This window comes from Pelophylax lessonae, assembly GCF_965119305.1.
Source record: "Pelophylax lessonae genome assembly, chromosome: 6".
NCBI lineage: Eukaryota > Metazoa > Chordata > Amphibia > Anura > Ranidae > Pelophylax > Pelophylax lessonae.
Genome location: NC_138773.1, coordinates 138,245,594 through 138,266,800, shown reverse-complemented (window position 1 = coordinate 138,266,800; position 21,207 = coordinate 138,245,594). Strand labels below are relative to the sequence as shown.

The window sequence follows — 21,207 nt, the reverse complement described above, 5'->3', positions numbered from 1 at the left end:
CATAAATCAGCCAATACCGACCCCAAGGAGCCACCACTGCATCTGTGGCGTCGGCCAGAGGATCACAGGAGATGAAAACACCTCTGTGTGTAGGGACCACTCCCCATGATCCAACACCTGACGACTCAGGTAATCCACTTGCCAGTTCGACACCTGGGATGTGCACAGCAGAAAGGGCTGAGACAAACCGTTCTGCCCAGTCCAAAATTTCAGCTATCTCCCTGGCGGCCAAGACACTCTTGGTGCCCCCCTGGTGATTGAGGTAAGCCACAGCTGTGGCATTGTCCGATTGAATCCGAACTGGACAATCTTGCAGAGGAGTCGTCCAGTGGCTCAGACAAAGCTTTATTACTCTGAGCTCCAAAACATTTATCAGTAGTTTGAACTCTTCTACTGTCCAGGTTCCCCGGGCACAGAACTTCCCCAGCACCCAGGCCGACAGGCTGGCATCCATGGTTACCACCATCCAAAACAATGGGGAGGAAGGACTTGTCCTGGCATAATGCTGGAGAGTGAAGCCACCATAACAGAGCAGATCTGGTGTTGTGGCTCAACCGAATCAATTTGTCTAAAGACTTTTGATCCTTGTTCCTTTTGACCAGAATCTCTTTGCAAAGGTCTGGTAGGGAACTGAGCAAACGGAACCACCTCGAAGGTTGATACCATCAGACTCAAAGCCTGCATGCAAGTTCGCAAGGAGAGGACAGATTGTTTGCAAACAATCGAATCGCCCTCTGCAACTTCTGCAGCTTGTTCGGGGAAAGACCCTCGCCAAGGCTGAATCCAGAGCCAGAACCAGATAAGCCAGTCTCAAGGAAGGTATCAGGGTGTATTTTTTTTTTTTTTTTAAGTACATGAGGAAGGCAGCGCATGGACCACACCGTGATGCAATGGATAAGAAAGTCAGGTGAACATCCAGTATAGAAAGGGTTAACAGTTTATTGGTATTGATAACCGAAAAGCAAAGTACATAAAATGCTTACATCCCCCTGGGCTGGAGTGGACAAGGGCACCTGGCAGCAAGCAACACAAGTGCGAGGAGGTCAGTCTCCCAGGACTTGATAAAGCACATAGCGCGAAACATGTAGTCATGGCAACCATATAGCTTGTGGTCCGCTCTGGTTCCTGGTACTTCCCCGCAAGTGGCGCCTGTCCGGCTGATGTCACCGCTACGGAACTTACAACAGAGTCCTTTCATCCTCGCTCCAGCTGGTTTCCGGCTTAGTACACACACTGCTCAGCAGTCCTGGGAGACTGACCTCCTCGCACTTGTGTTGCTTGCTGCCAGGTGCCCTTGTCCACTCCAGCCCAGGGGGATGTAAGCATTTTACTTACTTTGTTTTTCGGTTATCAATGCCAATAAACGGTTAACCCTTTCTATACTGGATGTTCACCTGACTTTCTTATCCATTGCATCCAGGTGTGGTTCATGCGCTGCCTTCCTCATGTACTTTTATCCATATCAGCACCCTTCCTATGCTCGTTGGCTAGCAGGAGAAAAAACGCTGGGGAGCCTCACAGGCTTATTTCTATCCCTCCACCCTAAAGGCACCCCAGGAGTGCCAGATTTGTGATTATTGCTTTGACTTCTGGACTGGGTGCAAATCTCTATACTGAGCCATTAGTTGGCTAACAGCAGAACAACCTCTGGGGAGCCTCACAGGCTTACTTCTATCCCTCCACCCAACAAGTATCCCAGGAGCGCCTGGTTTGTAAATATTGATTTGACTTTTGGATTTTTTTTTAAATTGATGGTCCACACGAACTCCTGCAGGGAGCTGACAGTGATCGTCAGGTCGTCCCATCAGGGCTGAATGAAAGTCTACTCTCAATAGAAGATCATCCAGATCCCCCAGTGCTGCAATACACCGTTGACGCAACAATGCCAACACCGGGGCCAGTACTTTGGTAAACACCCTAGGAGCGGAGGCAAGACCAAACTAACGCCACACATTGATAATGTTGCTCTGCTACTGCAAAGCATAGACACTGCTAGTGACCAGCGTAGATATGCATCCATGAGATCTATGGAGGCCAAAAAGTCTCTCTGGTATAGTGATGCCACTACCGTTCAAATGGATTCCATGCAAAACTTCTGTACCCGCACAAAGCGGTTCAGAGCCTTGAGATCCAAAATTGGACGCACTTTGCCCTCTTTTCTGGGCACAGTAAACAGGTTTGAATAAAACCCTTAAAAGCTTACTTGAGAGGGAACTGGTTTACAATCACCCCTTGCAAAAGGCAGATCTTGTACTGCCTCCTGTAGATCCCTCAACCGGTCTGGAGAGAATGTGCAGGTTAGACGGGAAGAGTCTGTACGATAGACGAGACTGGAATTCGATCTTGTACTTTGATCGGATCAGTTCGTGAACCCATTTGTCCTGAATCAAGGAAGTAAAGGTTCCGGAAAGAAGCGGGTGAACCTTCATGCAGGCGAGAATTTGCCCACGGATCCGGACTGGCAAGTCTTTGATTTACCTCACCATGGTTTCTTGGCATTCCCAGAAGACCTAAATGGCTTCCCTTTTCCTTGCGACCCGGAGGTACTAAAGAGCCGCTCATGAGCAGTGAAGGGAGGCCCCCCCCATCTAGGACGTGGCGCCTTGCCCTTAGAGGACTGAGGAAGAAGACTCCCCCCCCCCCCCCCCCCCGTAAGGCCTTTGATCAACTCATACAGAAAGGGTCCAAACAACCTCTCCCCCATATAGGGAAGTAATGTCAAAGCCTTTCTGAAAGCCTGGACCGCAGTACAGCTTTTCAACGACATCATCGCAATCCCGACTGCCGACACTCTGGCCACTAGGGGAACCGCATCCAGAGACACATCACACATGAACACCATTGGCTTGAGCCATCTGGTCTGTTAGTTCCAGCACCGCTGGGGGGGGGAGCTGTTCAGCTTCCAAGTTACCTCTCAGTAACTTCACCCATTCAGTAACCGCCTGTGAAACCATGATATTCACAAATATTGGTTTTAAAACGGAAACCGCGAGCATGTGCAGATGGTGGGATAGAGACTCCACTCGCCTATCCATAGGGTCCGCGAAGCCCGGGCATTTGTCCACCGGAACCACAGTAGACTTATTAAGCCTGGAAACCGGGTGATTCACCTTAGGTGGAACGGTCCACCTAGTGCAAACTGCATCTGTAAAAGGATAACAGCGTTTAAAGCGCTTAGGCACCACTAACATGTGCTTGATGCGCCGTCATTGTTCATCGACAATACCGTCAAAAAGTTCTGGACAAGAGAACACTATGCCCGATTTTTGGGAGCCAAAAGACAACTGCGAACCCGACACTGTCGATTCATCTGACAAATTTTAAAGTTTTCCGCACTGAAACCATAAGTGCTTCCACTAATACGCGTTCCCGCGCAGCGGCGGACGAGGACAGGTCCTCTTCATCAGAATACGACATCGACCCCTCAGGGTAGGGTCCCTCAGAATCTGAGGAAACCACCGAGGGAGGCGAAGGCAGAGGGCGTCTGCGGCTAGCAACGCTTTTACATACAAAATCTACCTTAGACACAAGGCTTTCCAAGACTGCCATAAGCATAGACATGGGCTGCAACCCAGAAGGTTCCACAGCCACTCCTAGAGGGTCTGTAGGTGAAATAGTACCCTGGGACTCCACATTACACTGATATGAATAAAGATACATTATCACTTTAAAAGTCAATCGCGATCTCACCACTAAAATAGTGGTACACCTGAACCCAATCCAAAACAAGCCGCTAGAGTGGGTGAGTAAAACCTACAATGGAAGTCAGAAAACTTTACCAGACCGCTCAGGAGACTGCCAGCATGAACTTGTGAAAGTGAAAGTAAAATGTTCCTTCACAGGAAATGACAAGCCAGCCTGTCCTAGATAGAGTTCTCAAATTACATGCCATTCACGTGTCCAGCATTCTGGACTACAAGAAAATGGCCGCCCCATGCATTCCTATGGGGAACAAAAAATTTGCTGCCCATGCAATTCAATGGCAGAATAAAAAAGCATTAATCTACAGCAAAATTGTGGCCTCCACTGCGCGGTATGCGGTCTCCCGGACCCGCCGAAGGGGTCCCAGACGAGGCATCAGAGGGGCCCTAGGAAGAGACGCCAATAGGACAAGGCCACCCCTGGAGAAAAAAAGCTGCTGCGGCCCCAATTCTGCCCCCTGAAGGTAGGATGTACTATGGGTAAGGGAAAAGTGGAGGGGGTAGGCCTAGTATCCCAGAGGCCAGGGGAAAGGAGGGAGCCCCACGTCCACCCCGAGACCGCCAGAGGGTTGGGGAGACAGTATTACTTACTATACCACGGTACCAGGTGGACGCCACTCCTAACAGACCACCTCCCACCCGGGGTGGGGGTGCTGCCAGCCAGGGGGTATGCTGTGACTCAGGGTCGATCGCGTCCCAGCGAGACTTGTCCACTCGCAGGCTCGTCCCCATTCATCAGGACTCTGTCCTGGCGAGGCCTAGTTCTGGACTATAACCTGCTCACGCTCGTTGGCCAGGCTGGGTGACCATAAGGACCTAGATTATGCATTCTGAAACCGCAGCCAGCAGTTGCTTGTGGTTCTCCAGGAACTCTAACCAGTGAAAAAAAAAAAAAAAAACATAAAATAACAATTTTCTTTATTAATAGCCAAGACCGCTGTAGTAGAGTGTGTGGGGTTATGCCTGCAGGGACAGCCCCCATAGGCGTGGTAAAGCTTTTTCCTGCCTAGTGCCTATTCCTGATTGGAGGAGCATAACCCAATGGTCGAAGAGGATTTGGAGCAGCGTCTGTCGAACGATAGAGAAATAGCTAATTTGCATTTAATTTTAATGGGCCAAAGAATGTCAGGCAAAATGGTCGGCCCTCACGCATGTTTACTTCAAATCTGGCCCTCTTTGAAAAAACTTTGGTCACCCTAAACCTGGCGCTTGCTAGTGGAGGAAAGTGTTATCCTGAGCTGGCCTACAGTTTGCCAGTGTCCAATCTCCCAGTAGGTGGCAGTATAACCCAAAAGTAAAAGCTTTCCTGGGTCCCTCAATGGAAAAAAAAAAAAAGGAGCAAAACCCTTTAGCACAAAGTATAAACCTACAAGTGATTTTTTCACCATTTTTTCTTTATACCTTTTTTTTTTTTCCCTTTAATAATTGTGATATATAAAGTTTGGACGAAAGGGTTAGTGTGGTAAAAAAACTTTCAGTAGGTAAAAAGTGCAAAGGGCAAATCCCTATAGGCTTCTGGTGTGTTCAAAGGATCTTTTCTGTAATATGCTCTTCTACTCTTGGTAATTCTTTTTGTACTTTCCTTTTTCCAAACTCCTCTTCTGGCTTTTTTCTCACCTCCAAGCTAGACTTAGCCATTACTTTTTCAGCCTCTCTTTGGCTTTTATTGCTCTCCCACCTTTCCTTTATATTTGTAAATACATTCAGCATTGCGTGTATGGAAATGTTACCCGATGCACATCAGTAACCGTCTGATTATAATACTGGAATAAACTGGAATCCCTATATTGGTTCTGTATTTGAAGATTGTATCTTCTGGTTTAATTACTTACTGCTCGGCTGACAGAGCTGATGACATTTATAAGCCACAAAATTGTTCTCATCTACACAAATAACACATTCTAATGGTTTCACTTGTATTCTTATATTCTGACTTGCTTGCTGTCTACAGGGATCTGAACACTAATGAATTTGCAAAAATGTCAATCTATGCTGAACTGACGAGGAAAGGTGAACAAAGTGACTATCAATAGAGCATCAAGCATTGTAGACCCTGTATTTCTCTCAGGATGTTTCCTTTAAATTTAATTTGCAAATCATGAGTTTTTACCTGGGCATCAAATGTGCGTCCAGAATGACAAAGGTTGTTTGGGTCACAGAGTATAAATCCTGGAAGAATTTCCTCCTCCTCAATGCCTTTGAGTCGAATCTTCAGATTTTCTCCAGGGGCAACAAGCTCCGTCTCTACTTCATCAGACAGAATGCCCAGGACTTCAACATTGTGCTTCATGGAAAGATGACACAAGGAAGTCAAAGTTAAATACTGAAGTATGGAGCTGACTGCTGCACACATTTTTTTTTTGATGCACAAATGAAAGTTTGCGTGTTGAAGCACACTTCAGTTGCTAAAGAAAAACAATACAAAACCCATCCAAAACATGTTCATATCGTGTAGTAATAAATGCAGTGGGTGGCAAAGGGAGCTGGAATGCATTACGTTCCTCCCACCCACACTCAGCCAGATAAATGAGAAGTCCCTCGTCTTTAAGCCACACCCCGTCACTTCATGACGAAACCGGTAGGGGAATCGGCCGGACTCGGGACATTCTTGTGGTTCGCGCTGGCTGGGATCTGGCTGTCTCCCTCATGCTCTTACACACCGCACAAGTGGATGTCTATATATAGGACCCGTGCTGTGTTCAATTATACCATTTGAGTGGCTACTGTTTATTTTAATAAAATTTGTTACAAATTGCTACACTATGAGAAATCATGTTATTTCCACATATGCATCTGTGTGATAATGTATCTGTGAGATCCACTAGCGCAGTGGCCTCAACCCTGGTCCTCAGGGCCCACTAACAGGCCAGGTTTGCAAGATAACTGAAATACATCCCAGGTGATATCATTTGCTGCTCAGTGATTGCAGTATTCTAGTCTGCATCTCCCCAAGGTAATACCTAAAATCTGGCCTGTTAGTGGGCCCCGAGGACCGGAGTTGAGGACCACTGCACTAGGGGATAGACTTCAAGGGGAACACAGTCCATCCCTCCAAGATCCTGATGAGACTTTGCTTTGAGACAGGGGATTCCAACAAGCTGATATAGATCTCTGTGATGGGGGTCTATGGCCTCTGGTAAGCAACTAACTAATTGGGTGCTGGTGAAGGTTCCTCTACAGTGTTTCTGATTTTCACCATCCACTGCACAGGATTCATTAGTTGTGGGGTTGAATACTGGTGAAGGTTTCTCCACAGTAGTGCACTTTGACCTTTCTCACCCCATTTGAATATCCTGTATGGACTACATTATCGACCACGTTTTTTTTATGAACTTTTTATTATTCATATATATATATATATATATATATATATATATATATACTTTGGCTTTTATATGTTCTTTAGCGCTGCACCTCCTTTTGTTCCACATGAAAAGATAGAATAAAATATTTACAAAAATGTGTGGGGTGTACTCCCGTTTGGGAGATCATGTATATATATATATATATATATATATATATATATTTTTTTTTTTAGCGAAGACTCAGGAGAATAAAATGGCGGTCATTGCAATATTTTTTTGTCACGCGGTCTTTGCCCAGCAGTCTTTCAAACACGACTTTTTGGGAAAAAATACACTTCACTGAAATAAAGAAAAATAAAAAATAAAAAACTAAAATCGTAAAGTTAGCCCAATGTTTTTGCATATTGTGAAAGATGATGTCACGCTAAATAGATACCCAACATGTTACGGTTTAAAATTAAGCACGCTCGTAGTATGGCGACAAACTACGGTACTTAAAAATCTCCATAGGTGAGGCTTTAAAATGTTGTAATGGTTACCAGTTTAGAGTTACAGAGGAAGTCTTTTGCTAGAATTAATTCTCTCGCTCTGAAAATCGCAGCGATCTCTCACATGTGGTACAGCTACAGTCTCTTTAGTAGGGACGGATTGCACCTAAATGGGGAGGGTGCAGCCGTACTGGGAGAAATATGGCCAACAAGCTAGAGGGGCTTTAAAACTAGGTGATGGGAGGGAATGTACAGTTTTAGAATTAGCCAGTGGGGGAGCAAGGTTCAGCGGGCACAAATGGGGACATTAGCTGTAGGGTGTTCAGAGCTCCTAAACCCAAGGTGGGTATAGGGAAAAAATCCCAAGACAAAATTATGAGGCTTGTATACCAATGCTAGAATCCTGGCCAAAAAGATGGGAGAGCTGGAGCTGCTAATGTATGAGGAGGATTTAGATTTGTTGGGAATTTCAGAGACTTGGTTTGACAGCTCTCATGATTGGCTGGCGACCATTCAGTGATATTCCCTATATCGCAAAGATAGAGAAGGTAAAAAAAGGGGGAGGGATATGTCTGTATATTAAGAACAGTGTACAGGTAAATAGGAGAAATGACATCGCAAACGGAGCTAAGGAGGAGGTAGAATCCCTATGGGTTGAACTTCAAAGGGAAGGCACTATGGGGAAAAGTAATATTGAGCGTATGATATTGGCTCCCAAACCAGAGGGAGGAGCGGGGAGACGGACCTTCTATCACAGCTTGAAATGGCAGCAAAGATGGGAAACGTAATTCTAATGGGGGACTTTAAATATCCAGATATAGACTGGGCAGAAGGAACCACGCATTCATTCAAAGCTCGGCAGTTCCTAAATATTTTACAGGACAATTTCATGGGTCAGATGGTGAACGCACAGACAAGAAACAATGTGGTACTGGACCTACCGCTTACCAATACAGACCTGATCATGGATATAGAAATACAGGGCAACTTAAGAAACCGTGACCATAGGTCAATTAGTTTCAGTATAAATCATAGAAATAGGAAACACAAGGGCAATACAAGGATTAGAGATCAACCGATTATCGGCAACACCGATATATCGGGGGGCTAATATGCACTTTCCCTGATATATCGGAATCGGCCTTTTGATTTACCGATATTGCCAATATTTTCGTGACGTCATTTTGTATGTTGCATGCAAACATTATGTCTTCTAACACCGCCTCCCATGCCTGCGGGGCCCATACATGACACCATTTCACTGCACGCTGCACTTAAGACTGCCTCCCACAGCCTCGTGTTACAGTCCGCTGCAGTCCGGTCACGCTGCCAGCCACCCATCCACCCACAGGCCCTGGCCTCAGCCACCCACCACAACAGGGAGCCAGCCCAGCGAGCAAGCAACCAGCCACCTAGATGACACCAAGCCAGTCACCCCCCACCGTGACCAGTGTTCCAGCAAGCCAGCCACCCACACAACAGGATGACCCCCAAGCCAGACTCCCACCACAGTGTTTCAGCAAGAAAGCCACCCACCCACCCCAATGTTCCTGCAAGCCAGTCATCCACCACAGTGTTTCTGCCAGCCAGCCACCCACCACAGTGTTCCTGCAAGCCAGCCAGCCAGCCACCACAGTGTTCCTGCAAGCCAGCCAGCTAGCCACCACAGTGTTCCTGCAAGCCAGCCGGCCATCCACCACAGTGTTCCTGCAAGGCAGCCAGCCATCCACCAGTGTTCCTGCAAGCCAGCCAGCCATCCACCAGTGTTCCTGCAAGCCAGCCAGCCACACACCACAGTGTTTCTGCAAGCCAGCCACCCATCCACCACAGTGTTTCTGCAAGCCAGCCACCCATCCACCACAGTGTTTCTGCAAGCCAGCCACCCATCCACCACAGTGTTTCTGCAAGCCAGCCACCCATCCACCACAGTGTTTCTGCAAGCCAGCCACCCATCCACCACAGTGTTTCTGCAAGCCAGCCACCCATCCACCACAGTGTTCCTGCAAGCCAGCCACCCATCCACCACAGTGTTCCTGCAAGCCAGCCACCCATAACAGGGTGACACCAAGCCAGCCACTCACCACAGTGTTCCTGCAAGCCAGCCACCCATAAAAGGGTGACACCAAGCAAGCCAACCAGGCATCACACTGTTGCTGAAAGCCAGCCACAAATAACAAGGTGACACTAGTCACCAAGCCAGCCACCCATAACAGGGTGACACCAAGCCAGCCAGAGCCACCACAGTGTTCCTGCAAGCCAGCCACCCAGAACAGGGTGAGACCAAGCGAGCCACACTGCCAGGCGTCAGCCACCAACCCACAACAGGGTGTCAGTGGCAGCATCAACTTCAGCAAGCCATTTCTTTAATCTTTTTTGTGTCTTTCAAGTTGAAATGGAGATGGATGAGAAGAGAGAGAGAGAGAGTAAAAGTGTGGTCTGGGACTATTTCTCGTCTCAACCATCTCCAGGAAAAGCAGCAGTGTGCAACACATGTACAAACATAAGCATGGGATCAGTAACTGCAAAAATACGTCAAATCTTTGGGCCCATCTAAGAGTTCATCATATTGAATTGTATCATGCAGCACAGAAAAAACAAAAATTAATATCAATGTGATTTTGATTCAATACCTCCTCCCGGAAACCGGAGGAGATAGCGTTCCCTGGAAGCAGTGTGTGTGTGTGTGTGTGTGTGTGGGGGCAGAGCAGCAGCAGCTGCGAGCAGCGAGGGAGCTGTGTGGAGGAAGAGCCGCCGGTGATACGTGTGGGGGAGCCGCACTAGGAAACCGGGCACGGGTGCAGAGGACCTCAGGGACCGGGACAGTGAGCGGCGGTAGCATCTGCAGAGGACAGACACCGTACTGTGGAGAGAGGAGGTGACCGGAAGCAGAGGAGGAGACCGTTCCTGGAAGCAGAGGCAGTGTGTGAGGCAGCAGAAGCTGCAAACAAGGCGGGGGGAGAGAGCTGAGTGACCGTGCCCTGCAACCGACCCACCGTGCCCTGCGACCGACCGACCTTGCCCTGCGACCGTGCCCTGCGACCGACCAACCGTGCCCTGCGACCGACCAACCGTGCCCTGCGACCGAGTGCCTGGGAGGACTGGTGAGTATCTTAGCGACTGGTGAGTACCCCAGGTTTAGTACCAGGGGAGATAGAGGTAGTGTAGGTAAGGAATAGCAGGTCGTTACTAATTATCCCCATAGAGTAGAGGGTAATAATGTCCAACAGGATTGGGGATGCCACTCAGTGCCCTTCTTGCACCATGTATGCGTTCCTTGATGAACCAATCAAGAGCGAATACTGCTGTGCAAGATGTGTGTGACTTGTTTCTCTGGAAGCCCAGATCCTGGATCTAGAAAACAGTGGCAACACTGCGTAGCATCAACAACCTGGAAAGGAGCTTGGACATTACCCATCAGGCTCTGGCAGGGGCCAGCATAGAGGTGGGAGAAGTAGAGACGCAGGCATCAGATGTAGGCAGTTGGGTGACCGTTAGAAAGGGTAGAGGGATGAGTGCCAGTCCTGAGTTGGTACACCCTAACAAACTTGCCAAGTTGCAGGTTGAGGGGGATATCCGCTCAGGGGTGGCATTGCTGGAGCAGGCGCCCTCCCCCAGCTGCCAGGGGAGTGGTGGCTCCAGGAAGAAGGGGGGCCGAGACTCAGGAAAGGTTAGACAGGTTGTGGTAGTGGGGGGACTCAATCATCAAGAGGACAGAGAGGGCAATCTGTCGAAAATATTGCGGTAGCCGGACAGTATGTTTACCGGGCATGCGAGTTCGGCACATCGCAGATCGGGTAGACAGATTATTGGCCGGAGCTGGGGATGACCCAGCAGTCATGGTGCATGTGGGCACTAATGACCAAGTAAGAGGAAGGTGGAGGATCCTAAAGAATGATTTCAGGGACTTAGGGAATAGATTGAGGAATAGGACCTCTAAGGTGGTTTTCTCTGAAATACTGCCGGTACCTCGAGCCACACAGGAGAGGCAGAAGGAGATTAGGGAACTTAACAAGTGGCTGAGAAATTGATGTAGGAAGGAGGGGTTTGGGTTTCTGGAGAACTGGGCTGACTTCTCAGTCAGCTACCGGCTCTTTAGTAAGGATGGGCTGCACCTTAATGGGGATAGCACAGCTCTTTTGGGGAGAAAGATGGCCACCAAGTTGGAGGGGCTTTTAAACTAGGAGACGGGGGGGGGGGGGGAGGGCTCAGAAGTAGAGTCAGTCAGGAGGGAGCAATGGACAGAAGGCAGTATTGGACTCTGCAGCGACAGTAGTTCTATAACGTCAATTGGGGGTCTGTGCTGGAAAACCTCAGACCAAACAGGAATAAAAATAATCACCAGTCACTATCAACTTCCAGAAAACTAAGAGGGGTATATGCAAATGCCAGGAGCCTAGCTAATAAAATGGATGAGTTGGAAATGTTAGTACATGAGGACATAGACCTTGTGGGAATAACGGAAACTTGGTTCGACCCCTCACATGACTGGCTGGCCAATATCCAAGGGTATTCGGTGTACCGGAAGCACAGGGTAGGAAAAATAGAATTTTTTTAAGAACTTACCGTAAAATTCTTTTCTCCGAGTCCTCCGACAGTCGCCGACCACTCATACAATCTGCACGTCTGGGACGTCCTAAAGCAGTGTAGATGGGAGGGGTGGGAAACGTAACCATCAAAAAGGAAACGCAGCACCCAGGTCAGAGAAAAGAACCTCTTCTGAACCAGAAAGGTAAAACACTGGGTAACCGGTTCGCTCAACTGGAGCGAACAAACCCAGGAAAGCAAAATAAACAAGGGGAAAAAAACCCAACAGGAGGAGACAGGCTAAAACCACCATGTCTCCCCTAAAGCACTGCTGCACTCAGAATTTTGGGGCCAAAAGAGGCATCCGCTGTTGCCAAGACATCAAGTTTGCAAAATTTTGTAAAGGTATGCACGGCACACCCGAGTCACAGACGCCTGATGGCAGAAGCCCCAAGACGCACTAATCACTCTGGTAGACAGGGACCAAGGTGGAACCTGATCCCTAATTGAATAGGCCTGCACAATCGTCTGCCTGATCCATTTTGAAATGGTTGCCGCAGACGCAGACGTACCCTTCCGAGGTCCCTCAGGAAGGACAAATAGAGAATCCGACTTTCTGAAGGATTCAGTAGACGACAGGTAAACCCTGATCGCCCTTACCACATCCAAGGAGAGCAAGGAAAACTCCTTAGGATGCTTAGGCTTCGCACACAGCGTCCTCGTTGAGATGGAAATCTGAAACCACTTTCGGAAGAAAGGACTGATGAGGTCGCAAGACCACTTTGTCCCTATGAACAACCAGATAGGGGGAGCGGCAAGACATGGCTGCCAACTCCGACACTCTGCGAGCAGATGTGACCGCCACCAGAAAGACAACTTTCCGTGACAGCACCGGCAGAGGAATCTCCCAAGAGTTCTCAAAGGGAGGACGTTGCAAAACGGACAAAACCAAATTCAGGTCCCAAGGAGGCAATGGTGCCCTCCTAGGGGGAGCCAGATGATGCACCCCTTGAATGAAAGTGCGGATCAAGGAATTCGACGCCAGAGGGCGCTGAAAAAGAATGGCCAGCGCAGATAACTGGCCCCTAATAGTACAGCGCCAGACGCTGCTCCACACCAGTTTGCAGGAAGGCTAACACCCTCGCCACCGAAAAGGAACGGGGATGAAACCCCTGCGATTCAAACCAGGCAAAATAAGCCTTTCAGGTACGATAATAAATCCTACCAGACGAGGCCTTCCTGGCCTTGAGCAAGGTAGGAATGACCGCCGATGAGAGACCTCTGTCTCTCAAGACCTGGCTTTCAACAGCCACGCCGTCAAAGCCAGCGACTGTAAAGCAGGATGGAAAATCGCCCCCTAAGACAGAAGATTGTCTTGTAGTGGGAGCCGCTATGGAGGCTCGACGACCAGTTGCATGATGTCCGTGTACCAAGACTGGCGCGGCCAGTCTGTGCCACTAGAATCACCAACCTGCGAAGGAATCTGGATAACAACTGAATCGGTGGAAATGCGTATATCAGGTGATACCGGTGCCAGGGCACCACCAACGCATCTGAGGGTCGCGCGTGCAAGCCACAAATCTTTCCACCTTGTTGTTGAGCCGAGATGCGAACAGATCCACATCCGGGGATCCGCACCGCGCACACACCATCTGAAACACCTCCTGGTGTAGGGACCATTCTCCCTGGTCCAGAGTCTGGCGACTCAGATAGTCCGCCTGCTAGTTCTCCACACCTGGAATGTGAACTGCCGAAATCGCCGGGACCAGCGTTTCAGCCCAGGACAGAATCTCGGCCACTTCCTTGGCCGCCCGGGCACTCCTGGTGCCCCCTTGGTGATTGATGTAAGCCACCGCAGTGGCGTTGTCCGTCTGCACCCGCACTGGGCAGCCCCGCAGAAGATCCGACCAACGGAGCAAACAGAGCCTGATTGCTCGCAGTTCCAAGACATTTATCGGCAGGGAGGATTCTCCCTTCGACCAGATGCCCTAGGGAGACAAATTGCCCAGAACCCCACCCCAACCCGACAGGCTGGCATCAGTGGTGACCACAGTCCATAGCAATGGTCGAAAGGACTTGCCTACCGTCAGAGCCGGAGACTGGAGCCACCACAGAAGATCCGATCTCTTGTGGGGGCTCAAAGAAATCCTCCTTTCCAAAGAGTGAGGACGTCTGTCCCACCTGGCGAGAATCTCCGCTTGAAGAGATCTCGTGTGAAACTGAGCAAATGGGATCGCCTTGAAAGCAGACACCAGTAAGCCCAGAGACCGCATGCAGGTCCGAAGCGAGGACGACTCGTTGTCCCTGAGGGACCTGACCTCGTCCTGCAGGATCCGGAGTTTGTCCTCCGGAAGAAAGACATTAGCCTGGGCGGAGTCTAGAATCATCCCCAGGTAAGGGAGACGAACAGAAGGGGACAAGGTCGACTTCTGAAAATTGATGGTCCCCCCGAACTCCTGGAGCGTCTGAACCGTGATCGACAGATCGCGCAACAGAGTGGCACTGGAGCTCGACCTTAATAGGAGATCGTCCAGGTAACCGAGGATGGCAATCCCCTGTACCCGCAAGGCTAGAACAGGAGCCAAGTCTTTGGTAAACACCCTTGGAGCCGAAGTGAGGCCGAAAGGCAACGCCACAAACTGATAGTGCTCCTACGCTATTGCGAATCGGAGGCACCTATGATGACCCTCGTATATAGGGATGTGTAGATACCCATCCTTGAGGTCGATGGAAGCCAGGAAATCTCCAAGACTCAGTGATGCCACCACCAACTGGAGGGACTCCATTCGGAACTTCTGGACCCACACAAAGTGGTTCAGAATCTTTAAGTCCAGAATCGGACGCACCTTGCCCTCTTTTCTGGGCACTGTGTACAGATTCAAGTAAAAACCCCGAAACCTGTCCCGGTGTGGAACCGGGACAACTACCCCTTGGGCGAGGAGATCCTGAACCACCCGATGGAGATCTCGGAAACAATCTGGGGTCAACTGGAGATTTGAGGGAAAGAATCTGTCTGATGGGCATGATCGAAACTCGATCTTGTACCTTGTACCCTGAACGAATGAGTTCTTGAACCCACCTGTCCTCAATCTTGGCCAGCCAAGGTTCGGGAAAACAGTGCAGACGTCCCCCTACCCCTAAAACGGGTGAGGGCGCCCCTTCAGGTCAAAGCGGACTGAGCCACCGTGCCAGCGTGGGCAGTTTTAGACTTGCCCGCCCAAGGGTTCTTCTGGCCACCAGAGGCCTTGAAGGCCTTACCTTTGTCATGTGCCTTGAAGGCACGAAAGGTCCCCTGGTTAGGTTTAAAGGAAGGGCCCCGCTTAGCGCGGAAGGACTTGCCCCGGGACACCTGAGGCAGCAGGGTGCTCTTGCCCCCTTGTGATCCCCTTCACCAAAAGAAGATTCCCTGCATAAGGGAGGGATGTCAGACACCGCCTTCTTGGAAGACTGGTCGGCCGACCAGCTTTTTAACCAAACGATCAGACAAACCGTAACTGCGACTGCAGGCAGTCGTGTGACTAAAGGGGCCTCATCCAAGGCCACGTCACACAGGTATAAAACAGCCTGACCAATTTGATCCACCATCTCCAGAGTAGCAGGAGGGGCGGAGTCAGCAATTAGAGTGCGCTTAAGCACCTTGGCCCACTCCACAACAGCCTGAGAGACCATTACGGAAGAGAATACGGGTTTCAGTAAGGAACCCGCGACCAGGTAGATGTGGCGGGTAAGAGTTTCCACCCGCTTATCCGCTGGGTCTTTAAACACCGGAGAATCCTCTGCGGGCATTAAAGTGGCTTTATTCAACCTGGACACAGTGTGGTCCACTTTAGGAGCCGCAGTCCAGCGAGAATCCACCGGATCCGCAGGGATAACGGTACTGAAATCTCTTGGGCACCACAAAATTACGTTTTAAATTGCGCCACTGGTCATTCACGGTATCGTGAAACTCCGCGGACAGGGAAAAACCTGACTGGACTTCTGGGCTTTGCGGGTCCCAAAGGAAGACCGCTTACCCGACAGGTGGGACTCCTCATCCAAATTTAAAGTGTCTTTCACAGAGCTAATAAGCGCAGACATTGCAGCGCGTTCTCTTGCTGATCCGGAGGGAGAATCCTCCTCCACATCCGACTGAGAGGACTGAGACCCCTCAGGGGGTACGCAGTCCGTGGCAACCAAATCTGGCTCTGAATCAGAAGACAGAGGGCATAGGCCTTTTCTTAGAAGACCGGTCAGACATCAACAAATCCACTTTAGACGCTTAAGTTGCAAGTGCAGCAGTAAGTGAGACTATAGCAGAGGATTCGGGAGTACCTGAACCCTCCACCAGATCTGGGGGGAATTTGCTATCCTGGGACTCCATAATAGCAATCTCAGATTTAAATGACACTGGCCCTTTAAATCGGCGATTTTCTGCGGTTCCCACCGCAATGAGGAACAAGTCCTCTGCTACAGGAAACTGCAGGGAAATGAATGGTAGCAGGAATGCAGGCCAGGAAGCACCATAAAATCACCCCAAAAAGTGTGCTATACTTGCCACACGCTGCCAGCTCGATCTGCATGTGAGAAGAAAGGAAATGACCCCACATCTCGAGACAGAACACAGCCCTAAGCCACAAAAAAAATGGTTGCCAATACAAGTCTATGTAGAAAGCTCTGGAAAAATGGCCACTGACCACATAAAGACATAGTGCCCACAACAAAGATGGCGCCCAATTCGGCGCCAACAGTATTGCAGAAAATGGCTGCTGCCCTTACAATGAGGCCAAACAGCCTGCCCACACCTAAAATGGCGGCTGCACGGTTTTTCGCCGATTGCGCCCCCCACACACCATGTCTGTACACCCAAATAGTTGCCGAAGCACCCCAGGGACCCCCACAACCCCCCATACAGTGGTAGAACCGCCACAGCGCCCCGACAGGGACCGGGAAGGGACACACAGGGACCGCACTGACATGAGGGGGAAATTACAGATCCATACAGAACTGCTATCCTCAAACAGAGGGCCCACATACACACCCCGACAGACAATGCAATAGACAGAGGGGTAGCATGGCACTCACCGGTCCAGCGAAGACGTGGGTACCGATCTGTGACAGGAAGCCTCCCACTATGGGTGCTGGTGCCGTCAGCCGAAAGGGACGCTAGCAACACGCGGCGTACCGCATTTGAGACATCGCAGGCTCGTCCCTGAGGACAGGGACATGGTCGTTTGCCAGACCTGGGCCGTACGCATAGCCTGCTAACGCTCGATGGCAGGCTGGGATTCCATAAGGCTCTAGGACAGCCGTCACTAAATGGCGGCCCGCGGTCCATTGGCGGCCCGCACGATGCTTTCACCCGGACCGCGAGGCCGCCTCCTGTATTGATTCAATGGTTTGCTGGGACCGCGGGTGTCCCAGCAACCACTGACGTACTGTGTGCGCGCTGCGGCTCCCGGCCGGTGTCCTGTCGGGCCGCGAGTAGGGGCGTGACGTCACACGCGCGCCCCGCCCCCCGCTCCTGACTGCGGCTCCCATTCAGCCAGGCAGCGAGTTGGGGCGTGACATTATGTGCGCGCCCCGCCCCCCTGCTCGCGGCTTCTGGCTCGGCTCCTGGCTCCAGGTATGTGGAGCACAAGGGGAGAATGTAATGTGGCCATAGATGCACTTAAAGCGGATGGGAGGTTTTAAAAGTCTGCAGATTGATGGGCATATTTTGTAGTGCTCATTAGAGTGCCCCATAAAAAAAAATGTGCCCATCAGAGTGCCGTCCCTAAACATAAAATGTGCCCCTTTAGCATGCCCCTTATTTTATGTTAAGGGGCACTCTAATGGGCATATTTAATGTTATGGGGCACTCTAAAGGGCATATTTTATGTTAAGGGGCACTCTAATGGGCATATTTTATGTTAAGGGGCACTCTAATGGGCATATTTTATGTTAAGCGCAACGCTGATTTACACGTATTGTTTTGCCCATCAGAGTGCCCCCTAACATAAAATGTGCCCTTCAGAGTGCCCCCTAACATAAAATGTGCCCATCAGAGTGCCCCCTAACATAAAATATGCCCATCAGCGTGCCCCTTATTTTATGTTAAGGGTCACGCTGATGGGCCTATTTTATGCTAAGGGGCACTCTGATGGGCATATTTTATGTTAGGGGGCACGCTGATGGGCACATTTTATGTTAGGGGGCACGCTGATGGGCACATTTTATGTTAGGGGGCACTCTGATGGGCATATTTTATGCTAAGGGGCACTCTGATGGACACATTTTATGCTAAGGGGCACTCTGATGGGCATATTTAATGCTAAGGGGCACGCTGAGGAGCATATTTTATGTTAAGGGGCACTCTAATGGCCATATTTTATGTTAAGAGCAACGCTGATTTACACGTTTTGTTTTGCCCATCAGAGTGCAACCTAACATAAAATGTGCCCATCAGAGTGCCCCCTAACATAAAATGTGCCCATCAGAGTGCCCCCTAACATAAAATGTGCCCATCAGAGTGCCCCCTAACATAAAATGTGCCCATCAGAGTGCCCCCTAACATAAAATATGCCCATCAGAGTGCCCCCTAACATAAAATGTGTCCATCTGAGTGCCCCCTAACATAAAATATGCCCATCAGAGTGCCCCCTAACATAAAATATGCCCATCAGAGTGCCCACTAACATAAAATGTGCCCATCAGAGTGCCCCCTAACATAAAATGTGTCCATCTGAGTGCCCCCTAACATAAAATATGCCCATCAGCGTGTCCCTTATTGTATGTTAAGGGTCACGCTGATGAGCAAATTTTATGTTAGGGGGCACTCTGATGGGCACATTTTATGTTAGGGGGCACTCTGATGGGCATATTTTATGTTAGGGGGCACTCGGATGGGCATATTTTATGTTAAGAGCAACGCTGATGGACACGTTTTGTTTTGCCATTCTTTCTGAGTCATAGCAAAGACTTCAGATTCGGACCTCGGCCCAAAGAAAATTTTAGCAACCGGACCTCCTTGAATTTTAATTCATTACCCCTGCTCTAGGACAACCAGTGCGATTCCCAGCTCCGCAAACGCTGTAGTCTTCCGAAGTCCGACTAACTAAGCGCAGGAACAAATAAAAAGCTATCATTGTAAAGAAAAAACACTTTCTTAGAGAAAAAAAAAAAAACAAGAAAAAAGGCTTAGACTGCAGCCCCAGCCAGGGAACAGCCAGCCTACTCCTATGCTACAGAGACAAACTTAATTGGGAATGCAGCTAGATTGGGGTATTGGACCAGAGGGACGGCCCCCTGTACAGGGTTCATACACATTTTCACCAATAAAATTCCATGACTTTTTCATGACTTCACGTAAATATTCATGACCTGATGTTTCATGAAATGTCTATGTATACATGTTAAATAATAAGAAAATCTATGTCACACCCAGCATATTTTTACTAATATAAATGACAAGCTTTGTAGTGTACAGTGGAATATGAAATATTTATTTAAATAACGCTTGCACAGTAGTAACGTTTCATAACATAAACCCTAAAAACCGCTTAGAAATGGATTAACGTAATGCACAGGAGATATAACATAAATCAAGGGAAAGCAACTAAAAAATAAATAAATTGTCCAGCAACACTGTTCTGAACTTAAAGTGCCATAAATTGACCCGATAACAGTCTTTAACAAGTTAACTTAAACATTGCCAAAAAACAATCAACACCATTTAATTTTTCATTTCTGAAAGCTTCTCATCAATCGGTTTTACAATTTTCAGCAGAGAATATTTCTTTTCTTTTGCAGTACGGCGGAAACTGTTGGATTTGCTGATAAAGGTCAGATTGCCTGAAGATTCAGCCTTTTCAGCATATTCATCCGCTGATTTCTCGAGAGCACAAATGTCCGCCTCCATCCTAGCCCTCTTTTTCAAATCTTCCAGTTCATCTGTGAAAGCCTTCCTCTTTAAGTCAACAGCTTGTTCTTTCTCTTTTCTTCATCCAGGTACCCATGGTACTTCTGCCTGGCTCCTGCAGCTTAAAGGAGCAGCTCCTTTGTGATTTCTACCTTGGTTATGCCCCCTACAGATCTGACATGGTCAACAATAAGCCTCTGAGCCACCAGAGATCTCTCCCTCTGATTCTCAACTATTAATTCTTTGTTGATTGAAAAAACCTCTTTCAACGCTTGCCTGACCATGCGATAACACAAGAAGAAGCTTCACCGCATTCCACACTCTGGAAAGTGATGGTTTTGTTCCCATTGTCTCATACAGCAGGATGTCCACTCGAGCAGTTTTGGGGTCAAATTCCCTGAACTTTACCTGAAGAGCAGCCAAATCACAAAACTCTCTAAACTCCCTAAGGATATCGTCGCACACTGCCTCATTTACATGTTTAGCCTCAACAAGTATGTGCAACATCCTTCTCATTTGAGTTACGCGGAGTTAATGTCATGACATTAATATAAAATCTCAAGGGTAATACACTATCAGTCCTCCCTTTGCCTTTATTACACGGTGGATCTGTGAGCCTTAAAGGAAGGAGCAAACAGTGTTTCTTTGCTGACACAAGCGCAACTGATTGCCATCTGGTAGAGCTAGAATGTCAGCGTGGCTGCTGCGATAAACTCCAGGATTTTAAAGAGGAAGCGAGGCTGTGGATTCACTGAAATAAGTGTATACCTATTACCATCTGGTAAGAGGCTAATTCTAGGTGGTTTGCACGAGGTGTTTGTTTTGCTCACAAGGAGATTGGATTTTGTTTAGCACATGAATATATATATTTGCACCTTATTTGTTTCCGTTTGGTAAGGAAGAATTTCACTCGGTGGTGGATACACTCAATTTGGAATAGAATCCAGTTTTTCTACTCACCTGCATTATTTACTTATGGACATTTATGAACTTTTATGTTTTTGCACATATTGATTTTCACGAATACTTTGTATATTCATAGTTTTGATATATGTTAATTTTTATTCACATATACATATTGTTGTTTAGCGCACCCCACACATTAGAATTCATTTTATTCATCAAGCACTGAATACCGGGAGCAGCTTCAACACACTATCAGCACACCCATCCCCCCTCTAACAAATGCTGTTGAATATTCCCACTTTCACTGGGAAGAGAGGATCAGCACAGCGCATTTTCACCTCTTCAAATGACTATTTTTGGATTGGGTAGTTTCCCTCTCTCTACCATCTCGATGTATTGTTTGACGT

The 21,207-nt window shown here is 48.6% G+C and overlaps 1 protein-coding gene across 2 annotated transcripts in view; it reads right to left on the bottom strand.

The window, feature by feature from the left end:
• The window catches only part of GSPT1 (G1 to S phase transition 1), a 673,262-nt gene that overhangs the window by 112,762 nt on the left and 539,293 nt on the right, over window positions 1-21,207 (bottom strand). For both annotated transcript variants that reach the window (XM_082261298.1, XM_082261299.1), the window contains one exon: window positions 5,812-5,985. In XM_082261298.1, coding sequence (XP_082117424.1) covers window positions 5,812-5,985 — 174 coding nt within the window. The remainder of the gene's footprint in view (window positions 1-5,811; window positions 5,986-21,207) is intronic.